The following is an 11,688-nucleotide window of genomic DNA, read 5'->3' as shown; positions in this document are numbered from 1 at the left end:
GCTCATGTTTACTCTTGAAAGCCTTATCACATTCAGAACATGCACATGGGTTCTCCAAAGTGCGATTCCTCTGCTGCAACACTAAATAAATTATTTTGTGTTATTGTATATAGTTCAATACTGAACTTGTACAATCAATACAATTATTATTAATAGAACTGTAAAAATGGCAAATACATTCCAATTAATATTAAGCATCACATTACAAAAGCTAAAAAGACTAAAAAAAACTGAGGGCAAAAAAGCCCTAAATCAACTGGAGATAAAATGTTGCTATGCAGTTTTGCCAACCTATCTTACACAGCAGATTCACATTTTATCAGAACCAGAGCTAGGACGGAACAGAACAGAACAGACTATATAGAACAGAAGCAATTTCATATTCATCACCGGCCGGGTGGCTCCTCGTGACGTGTGGAACTATAGCGGTTCACCATGCATTACTCCAGACCCAGATATAGGGCCAGAAGGACAGTGGGTGGTGTTCAAACAGAATACATAGAACTCATCACTCTCTATGGCATCCAATTATGTACAAAATGTCTCATTGTTACCATATAAAGGGGTCCCCATCCCGGGCATACCACAATTATATGCTTCATACATTCCAAATTGGTCACATTACACATCCTGCAGTATCTGTCTTCAGGTAGCAGTTTATTTTTTTGGGACACAGACATCAAGACTGGAAGTTGGTTAAATTGTGCTTTGCCTTGAAAGTCTTGCCATACTGATAAAATGGATATGGTTTTGTCCCAGTGTGATTTCTCAGATGTATGATGAGCTGACTTTTACTCTTAAAAGCCTTATCACATTCAGAACAAGCATATGGTTTCTCCCCAGTGTTAATTCTTTGATGTATGACTAGCTCACGTTTCCTCTTGAAAGCCTCATCACATTCAGAACATGCATATGGTTTTTCCCCAGTGTGAATTCTTTGATGTATGGCTAGATTACCTTTAACATTGAAAGCCTTATCACATTGAGAACATGCATATGGTTTCTCCTCAGTGTGATTCCTCTGATGTATCAATAATTGACTCTTCAACTTGAAGGCCTTATCACATTCAGAACATGCATATGGTTTCTCCCCAGTATGAATTCTTTGATGCATGACTAGCTCAGGTTTACTCTTGAAAGCCTTATCACATTCACTACATGCATATGGTTTCTCCCCAGTGTAGATTCTTTGATGTATGACTAATTCAGGTTTACTCTTGAAAGCCTTATCACATTCAGAACATGCATATGGTTTCTCCCCAGTGTGATTCCTCTGATGTATCAATAATTGACTCTTCAACTTGAAGGCCTTATCACATTCAGAACATGCATATGGTTTCTCCCCAGTGTGATTCCTCAGATGTATCAATAATTGACTCTTCAACTTGAAGGCCTTATCACATTCAGAACATGCATATGGTTTCTCCCCAGTATGAATTCTTTGATGTATGATCAGCTCAGGTTTACTCTTGAAAGCCTTATCACATTCACTACATGCATATGGTTTTTCCCCAGTGTAAATTATTTGATGCATGACTAGCTGTTGTTTACGCTTGAAAGCCTTACCACATTCAGAACATGCATATGGTTTCTCCCCAGTGTGAACTCTTTGATGCATGACTATCTGATGTTTACTTTTGAAAGCCTTACCACATTCAGAACATGCATATGGTTTCTCCCCAGTGTGAATTCTTTGATGCACGACTAGCTCACTTTTACTCTTAAAAGCCTTATCACATTCAGAACATGCATATGGTTTCTCCCCAGTGTGAACTCTTTGATGCATGACTAGATGATGTTTACTCTTGAAAGCCTTATCACATTGAGAACATTTATATGGTTTCTCACCAGTGTGAATTGTTTGATGTATGACTAGCTCACGTTTACTCTTGAAAGCCTTATCACATTGAGAACATGCATATGGTTTCTCGCCAGTGTGAATTCTTTGATGTATGACTAGCTCACTTTTACTCTTGAAAGCCTTATCACATATAGAACATGCATATGGTTTCACCCCAGTGTGAATTCTTTGATGTAAGACTAGCTCACTTTTACTCTTGAAAGCCTTATCACATTGAGAACATGCATATGGTTTCTCCCCAGTGTGAATTCTTTGATGTATGACTAGCTCACTTTGACAGTTGAAAGCCTTATCACATTCAGAACATGCATATGGTTTCCCCCCAGTGTGAATTCTTTGATGTATGACTAGCTCACTTTTACTCTTGAAAGCCTTATTGCATTCAGAACATGCATATGGTTTCTCCCCAGTGTGAATTCTTTGATGTATGATAAGGTGATCTTTTCGCATGAAAACCTTATCACATTGAGAACAAGCATATGGTCTCTCGCCAGTGTGAATTCTTTGATGTATGACTAGCGTACGTTTACTCTTGAAAACCTTATCACATTCAGAACATGCATATGGTTTCTCTCCAGAGTGATTCCTTTGATGTATCAATAATCGACTCTTCACCTTGAAGGCCTTATCACATTCAGAACATGCATATGGTTTCTCATCAGGGTGAGTTCTCTGATGTATCAATAATTGACTCTTCATATTGAAGGCCTTATCACATTCACAACATGCATATGGCTTCTAATCAGTGCGATTCTCTGATGCATCACTAGGAGAGCATTTTGCAATCATATGGGTTGTCCACTGTATGATTCCTGTGGTGCAGAAAAAGATGACTTCTTTCTTGAAAAGCCTTGTCACGTTCAGAACTTGTATGTTATTTCTCTTCAGTGTGAAATCTCCGATGTTGCCATATATGACCTTTCATTAAAAGTAATTTCACATTGAGATAACTCAAAAGGTGCCTCAATTGGGAGGATGTTCCTTTGAAATAGTGATTTATTTGTAAGGAGCTCCTTGTCAAATCCTCTCTCCAATATAGATTCAGTGGTTTAGCATTAGATGGCACTATGTCCTGAAAGACTTGTCACAGCCAATGCACACGTATATTTGCATAGCTTTTTGGCAATAATGAGCATCATTAGATATCCATTTGTATTGAATGTGTTGCAGTTCATTTGAAAATGCCTCTTGTTAGGGAAGAGGCTCTACGTTGGGCGTGACAGTCACAAAATCTCTTCCGAGACGGAGATATCCGAGGAATTCTTTTTATACAAAATCGTTTTAAACATTTCATTGGATTCCATGCCCTGTATGAAGGAAAAGGGGAAAAAAAGGATAGTGTTCCATAAGCAACAAATATACATTTCTTGTTTTAAAAAGCATATGTTAAAAGCAAAACAAGGGCATGTTTCAACTTTAGGAAACCAGTTTTATGAAATATTACAGAAATGTATATAGGCCACTGTTCAGAGGACCACTGTGTAGGACCCCAGCATTGTGAACAGATGTCCCCAGTAGTGAAGCAGAAGGGAAACTAACTAGAGACAGCAATCAGGTAAAAATGAGTCATAGAAAGCAGACCAACACCTTGAGAATGTAGTTTGAGCAAAAATAAAATCAGTGTTTGTGGTCACCTGGCGGAAAAGGCGACAACCCAATTGCCTTTGCCTCCACTTGGATTTCCGTCTTTCTTTTGCTATGCACCCCATCTCTGGAAGGTTAAACATGAGCCCTTGATCCCCAACAAGCTGCACATTAGGAAGGACCTAAACACCTTGCTCTTCATTGAACAGCTTGCCAACTGCTGGCTGCTTCACTGAACCCTATGTTTTATTTTCCCCATCTGGTGTGCCCCTATGTTGTATTTGACTAACCTTGGCAGGTGAATAACAATGGTCTGGAGGGTTGCCCATGGCAATGCCAGAGGTTGAGATTTATTCTAAACCTTCGCCATCGACTCTGCCATCCCTATACCCCAACTGTTTCTCCCGGGTATATTGCCTATATAGATAGTGCTCCCTTGCTTCCCTGTTGTGCTTTATAAAGCAGATACATACTTATAATAACAGGCTTTTTGGTCCCTGCTGTACTTCCTGATGACTGACATCAATTGGAATCAACCTCTTAACAACACACAGATGAAGACTGAGGACGGAAATGTACCTTTTTTCTTCATCGCCTAGTGTGCTAAACAAATGTTTGAAGAGCACGTTGGCTTAATACAGAGATATCCCTTAAGTCCAAAGCTTTAGACCCTAAAAAGTGAACCCTGAGCACTGAAGTTGTGAGAAATATTAAGAACACTCTGCTCAAACCACTAACCCTCGAGGAAGCCTAGCCTCAAGATTCATGTGATATTACATACAGTCCAATAATTGCTCTGTCTGATTATATGTCACACAAAATACGTTGCAGGAAATATTTAGGCCGGATTTAGGCTTATTCTCTCACTGCACACCGGTTGTTTAGCACTACGGATTTAAAGTGCAATATTGTTATACTTTGTTTTAATTTTGTTTCACCTTTATATATATGTGTCACTGTAAATTGCTCACTACACACTTGTATTATATAATGTGGTTTCTTTCACTACATAAATTGTTTTTCCTTTAGAGTTGGTTGCATATGGTCATACTTCTTTTCAGCAAATATAGAGCCTTAATAAATAGTGGCCTCAGCATGACTTGTAAGTACAACCATCCGCAGAGTTATGTGAAGATCCCCCCAGTAGTCCCCTTGTCTGAGCATCTAGTGTTGATTCAATACGTGACAAGGAAGGAACAAGTTTATGCCCCCATTAAAATTAGGAGGGATGTATAGAATTGGCTAAATGGGAGAGGGGACAACTTTTTCCTGTTGACATCAATTGGAATCAAAACAAGATGCTAGGAAGCTATTCGAAAGTCAAAGGGAGTTATTTCAGCAAAAACGAGTCTATGGTGCGTACATGACATTTCAAAATCCTCATACATCTACGTCCCATCTCAGGATACCACCTGATGTAGAAAGACCTGGGGAACTGTGTGAGGCAAGAACACATTCCATAATGAAGCTGGAGTGTATGTGCAGTCTTACCCATGCACACCTCCTCCCTCTCATGCCCTCACACTCGACCTCAAGAAGAAAAATAAACAAATACCTGCAATACCCATCTTATCTGTGACAACATTTACTGAAATCCTAACAAAAACAAAAGCTCATTACTAAACACAATTTCTACTGCCACAGTTGAACACAGGATTGGGGTTGAAAGCCCGAGATCCAAATGTTTCGCCAAATGGACTCATTCATGGTCACCTTTTTGTAGAGTTATAGAGAAGCAAGCACCACTTTTATTGTCATTATTTCTTTGTGATTTTAATCCTGAAAGCTACTCAAGGTTTGCTATCCCCTTTTCAATGGCACAGACATTAGCACTTTATTGTATGCTGATGACTCTGTACTTATGGATTTAACACCAGGGTGGGTTACAAAGTTTAGAGAAATCTCATAAGTACTTTTTGGAGCATGGTCTTAAACTGAATCTTCTTAAAACAAAGATGTTTGTTTTTGGCAAAGGAAAGTCAAACTTTAAATGGCTCCTGGATAACTCATTAATTGTGGTGGTGGATGAATACCGGTATTTGGGGTTTCTCTTCTCTGACGAGGGGGGCTGCAGATGTGGTGGCAAAGCACGCAACCATGCGTTTAAGAGTGCTTTCTCAGTTTTATCATTAATTCGGGGAAACTCCTGGATAAGTGTCTACAGGTGGTGGAGTCCAAAATTAACACGGCTATCCTCTATGGTTTGGGGGAGGTTTGGGGGCATCTCCCTACGGATGCTTGTTAAGCCTGCACAGGTGCCCCTCCCCTAGTTCCCCAGGTGATAGATTGCAACATGAATTGGGGCTTAACAGTATAACCCTCCAGGTCCAGCAAATCATTTTGGAATGTTTCCTGAATACCCATCTCGGCACCCATACAAATCAAACCCTCACTATTGCACTAGGAGTGTACTTGCGTTTTTCCAGCAAAGATCATACAAGCTGGTATAACAGCAGGATAACTCTAATGAAACAATGAGGTTTGAGGGATGCAAAAGCCCTTGCTGATCTAGCGCTTACGCAGCGCAAGGTTTTTCTTAAAAAATAAGGGAGTCAATTTGGAATCCGGCGCATTACAGGATAGAATCAAGAAACTGCCCTCATTGCAACATTATCTCCACCTGTGCAGTAAAGTCTACACCCTCCTCAATCTTCTTTCACAAGCTCTGAAAGTCTTCCATGAGAGCCTGTGCAGTATGAGAAGCAAACATGAGTGTGTCTTCTGATTCAAACTTGCCACATGTGGTATCAGAGTGGGATGAAGGTGACTCGATATAGGGTCAGTGCCAAGTCATCTTCCACGTGCCCAAACTCATTAATAGGCCAGCCCTTATAGTTCAGCTGGGTATTAAACCATAAAAATATGCTCTGAGGAAACAACTTCCCTGAAGTGAGAAAGATCAGCCACTAACCCCCTTAGCTAGTGAACTCCCCAGCACTTGTGAGGACAAGGAAGACCTTGAGACCAGAAGGGCTCCATTTAAGGTACATACTACCTAAGGAATGCAGCCTTGCTTAAGGATATGAGGAAGGTGCTGTTTATGCTGCCTAATTCTTGGAGACATCACAGTAGGCTTGTCCTATACACCATGGAGCGCCTTTGATATGGATATGCTTTTTCTAATGTATATGCAGTTTTTCCTTCGTAACAGCAAATATGTATGCATTCAGCTAAACGCTTTTTAGACAATAATAAGATGGATTATGACAATCACCTTGTTATGCATGTCCATAATCATGAGTAGAACTGCAATTGTGTCTGCTGTAATACACACGCATGTTACCTATGGACAGTGCAGTGTCTGGATGTCTAACGCAGGCATCGGGTCAGAGATCCACGACCAGAGGAGAGTTCCTGGGGGACCCGTCGAGACACTGCATTCCAGTAAAAACCCTAAGAAAGCAGAGGCTGGTTATGAAGGGGTCGGATACGTCAAGTGGCCCCATGTCACCTGAGCAACTTGAAGATTCCAGGTGACATCTACAAATTACTGGCTCCAGGTGTGGCATGTGTAGAATAGATCATATGCACACAATACATACTTTGTGGTCGTTTTAGTGAGACAAATGTGAGACAGGTGTCATATCATCAGACACTAGCTATGGATGAATACTTTCCATGATGTCACTTGCTGTGTGGCATGCAGTACTGATGATGTCATCAAGGATGGACACACATTCATCAAATCTTCTATATCTGTTACTTATGAAAAAGCTTTAATTAATTCTCCAAGGAAACTATTTTCATTCCTAAAAAAGTGGTACTTATAGCATTTCGTTTGAATTCAATAGTGTCTCAAAAATGTCCATTAGATATTACAGTTATACAGTGACAAAAATATTATACCTTTAATTCTTGATACTTTTCAATGCCCATGTTAAGTACAACAGTATTACTCAAGTTACGGAAGGTGTAAAGCAGACAGACAACCATTGTCGCCCAAACTCAGTAATTAAAGTGCAATAGATCTGCATGTGTGTTTATTTTATTAAAGCCATCTAAAGGAGGCTTTAGTTTAAAACTGCAAATCGACTGGAAAACATTGGTTTTACTTTTATGTTTCTAACACTCTCTTATTTGCTGTTCTCTAATAGTCACACATCCATCCACACAGCACACCATAAAACTCTACATGTAACCCTGCTATATCAGGTCAACACTTCAGATGTACTCTTGAACTCTCTGAGTACGTCTTCAATTACTCACAACCACCTGCCTGAAAAACTACTATGAAACTCTCCAAGATTTCTATTTGCTGATTCAACAACATCTGCATCTAACAAGACACAGCACCGGTATGCCTATACTATTTTAAAGTATTTTTTTTCAACACTTTCACAAATATACACACACACACACACACATTTCCAGCCACTCGTCCTGTAATAAGCTTCTCATTAAGCATTCTCTTTTTTAACCAATCAAATGCAATGCATTGCAGCACTCTGCACCTGCTCACGTCAAGTGGATTGGATTTCATTTATTAAGCGCAACATTAACCCGAGGACATCTTGGCACTCCCCACAGAAAAACGAGATATAGAGCCTAAAAGAGAAACGTATTCAGAGCTTTGCGAAAAGTTATATGAACAGAGATAGTACGAAGAGACAAACGAAGCGAGATCCACAAAACTGCAGCAGCCGCTGAAAAAGAATGGCCGCCAATGCGACAATACCTTACTGGAGCAAGCATTAGCTGAATGCAAGGCATGTCTCGGAATATAAGGCAGAAATGTAGTCGTAATGTATTCCGCACCCTGGTCATAAAAAGACTGGTAACCAAGCAAAGGGCCTTGAACTGAACACGTTTGGCGACCGACAGCCAATGGAGTTTACGGAGAACCGGAGAAACGTGACAGCCGTGTGGCATAGAAGTCAGCTGCTGTGCAGCAAAGTTCTGAAGAACTTGCAAATGACAGAGTACATAGGCAAGCTGGCCTAAGTAAAGAGAGCTGCAATAGTCCAAAGCAGAGATAAAAGAGGCACAAAGAGGCACTGGAATATAAGGAATGACCCGTCGCAGGAGCCTGAGCTGGAAGTGGCCGTGCTGGCACACAGAGTTAACCTGTGCCTCCATGGACAAGGATGAAGTAAGTTTAAACCCCAGGACCTTAACCATGGCAACCGGCTCAGGAAAGGGGCCTAGAGAAGGCGAGCAGTTACGTACATGTGCAGCCAACATATTAAAACTTCCACACATCAAGTGCCACTTACAAATGCTGTACACATCGTTTACATCTGCTTTTCCTTTTTTAGAAATAGATACAGTGCTGCTGTAAACGCACATGTGCATTTTTCCTTTTTCGTTCCTACTTTCCAACCTTTCTCATGGCATCCCTTACAGTGCCACCATTCTCCACCTGCTCACATGGTATAAGCATAATGGTTCGTTTTTAATTTAACACATCTTTCATTTCCCCCCGTCAACATTCTTTGTTATTCCCAATTTTCCAGGCATACATGGTCTAGATTAGTTTTTATGTCATGAGGGTCAATTTCCCCCTTCTCTCCCTCCACTGGCTGGATTTCAAATCCCATCGAGGATAGTGCCTCCCTCTGTGTAAGGATAAGTTCCCCCACCAGAAGAGAAGCCAGATGGATAACAATGACACCCAGCTAGCCCCTCACTGGAAATGAGACTCTCTCAGTCGATTGATGGCACTAGAGCAAGTGAGGGAATTGCTGTAAAAATAATAAGAATATTAGGACGATTCAAACATATGTTGTTACTGGGGTCAAGGTTACTGCTAATCTGGATTTGGTATAGCCGGTTTTTGTAACCTTTATCAGAGACCCCCATATCTGGTCGACCATTAGATTTAAGCAGTTGTGGGCCATCCCTATTGACGAGTGGCACGCCAGATCTGCCCATGTTTTCCATGTGAGGCTTAATGCAATCCATGGGGGCATACTTAGAAGGATAGTGTAGGCGTTGTAAGATATCCTTTACCCCTCCTGAGATTCGGGGATGGGTTACGGCTGCTGGTAACTCTACCTTCAAATGCCTTGATTTACCCCCGCCACATCCCTCACTTGTTTTTAATACACCAGCCTCAGGGGCACTGGTAATCCAAGGTACCTGGAGGGGCCCCTTTAGCTCCTCTCATTGACCTAAGGTGGCATATTTACCCACCCCATGGTTATACTGAACCTGAGACGAGGTGGAGGCCCCCTTGCAGGGTCCTCAAGCAGACTCAATGCGTTCAAGGATTACCAGAGGGGGATACACTACGCTCCCATCAGTTGACCTTAAGGGTAAGGATAATACACCTTTATTCCCGGGAATCAGTTCTTTCCCTCCATCCTTCAAGGCATTTACAGCCAATGGTGCCTCAATGGGTTCCATAGTAGTGGGGACCTTGGTACCGCAATCCCCCTGTCCACCCCATCTTCCAGTCATTAAGTGGGTTCATCCCATGTAGGGTCCGTTTGAACCATGGAATCCACCCCCTTGACTTTTGGTGGTGGTGACAGGTTCAGAGGTTCATGTTCTACCACCGGGAACAGGCTAGATCAGAAGAGTGTTCTGTGAGCAGTTCTAATAGAGAGGGACCGGCTCTTGCGTGCTCCATGTTTAGTTCTTGCCCGTTTCCCTCTGGCTACCATTAGGCATTTGTTAAGGAGTCGGGGCACCTCAGGCATTTCATTTGCGACTTCCTCACCCTTACCCCCTCCATCCTCCCCTGGCCCTAGACAATTCTTTGGTGAGATCAATAACAGTGGCAGCTAAGCTGTCCACATCAGGGGAGCTAATACAGTTCATGTTCTTGCCCAGCCCCAGATCAAATGTTGGGCAAGTAGGAGGATCGATAGTAATGGCATCATCAGATATTTCGAGAGTGGCCACCAGGTCACCACCCAAGATTGGAGGTGCAGGTCCAACTGGTTGTCCCGCCCATATATCTCCCACCTCCCCAGAACCAACTCTATATCGGCCCTCATCTCCTCTAATTTAAACATAACATCAGCCAATACTCCATTAGTGGACTTGAGTTGTGCCCAAATATTATCGTATAAGGAAACAAAAGAGCTCAGGACCATGTTTAGTGCAGACACTGTAAGATGTGACAATTGAATACGTTCATCGACCTCCCTCAGGGTATGGTGCAGCCGATGAGTCATTCGAGGCCCCCTGATCCACTACAGGAGATAACTGAGCATTAGCAAGATAAGCATGTCTGGGAGAATTCCCAGTAAGAATATCCACCACAGGAGATAACTGAGCATTAGCAAGATGATCATGTCTGGGAGAATTCCCAGTAAGAATATCCACCAGAGGAGTTGTTGAATCCAGGGTAGGGACATCCCCACCCTGCTGGGTTGGGGAGACTACAGTTTTAGGTTGGTTAGTCCTCAGTTCAGCTTCTGCTTCGTCCGTGACCTCAATGATACTAATGTCAGTGAGGTCTCATGTCAGAAAAATTAGGTTGTGTGATCATAACTGTGTGATCTAACATTGCTTTACGCTTTATAGCAGGTAGGGCTTTAAGTTCAGTACTGGTAGTGACAGATTTGGTGAAATAGTGATCCATGACACGTTGTCCAGAGATAGGTCTCAGAGCCAGGGTGGAGTTTGGGGTTTGATACCGAAAGGTCCACACTCCTCTTTCAGTGTGGTGGCATTGAGCTTGATGAACAACCTGAGAGGATACATTAGGTAACGCCAGACGTTGAATAGGCTCATCCATTAATGTTGGTGGCGGGTTGGCAGTCTAATCCAATAGTTCCTGCAGGTTGATACAGCCCCACCTCTTCATCATTCTGGTTAATCGACATGGTGGAGGTAGCAATTTGAGATTTGCACAAAGTGGGCAGCTGAGCAACTGGGCCATCTTCGATATGATTACATATCACAGAGCTCCCCAGCAGTGTCTCCACATTTCCCAAATGCACTCTTTCCTTCTTTCTTTTCTTTCTTTTGAATGGTAATTAAGTCCACTAATGAGCTTTGGGTAGTTGCTGGGTCTGGCCCTCCCCCATTGCGCAGGCCAGACCGCATACTTTATTAGGAGAATGGAAGTACACTAGTGGAGCTAGTCCCAGGTCAAAGGGGAACGCCAGACGGCAAACCCCTGCAGTCCCCAGGAGCACCTGCTCAGCCACCCCACTAGCACGTAAGCAGTAAGCAGTAAGCACGGAGGCAGCTTCCAAGATTGCAGACAGCTAATGTTAGTCTGCGTTTAGCTTACTTCTAGCAGGGTAGAATATGTGGAGTATAAGAGAATGAGCGTATGGGATAGTCTT

The 11,688-nt window shown here is 42.2% G+C and overlaps 1 protein-coding gene across 1 annotated transcript in view; it reads right to left on the bottom strand.

The window, feature by feature from the left end:
• Positions 1 to 633: 633 nt before the first annotated feature.
• Positions 634 to 11,688, bottom strand: part of LOC138498159 (zinc finger protein 268-like) — a 36,636-nt gene continuing 25,581 nt past the window's right edge. Inside the window, exon 2 of the mRNA XM_069622038.1 lies at positions 634 to 3,168. Coding sequence (XP_069478139.1) covers positions 680 to 2,560 — 1,881 coding nt within the window. The 5' untranslated portion in view covers positions 2,561 to 3,168 and the 3' untranslated portion in view covers positions 634 to 679. The remainder of the gene's footprint in view (positions 3,169 to 11,688) is intronic.

This window comes from Ambystoma mexicanum, chromosome 5q (assembly GCF_040938575.1).
Source record: "Ambystoma mexicanum isolate Mex_15411 chromosome 5q, UKY_AmexF1_1, whole genome shotgun sequence".
Classification (NCBI taxonomy): domain Eukaryota; kingdom Metazoa; phylum Chordata; class Amphibia; order Caudata; family Ambystomatidae; genus Ambystoma; species Ambystoma mexicanum.
Note: the sequence above shows the minus strand (reverse complement) of the source record. Positions and strands in the feature narration are given on the sequence as shown.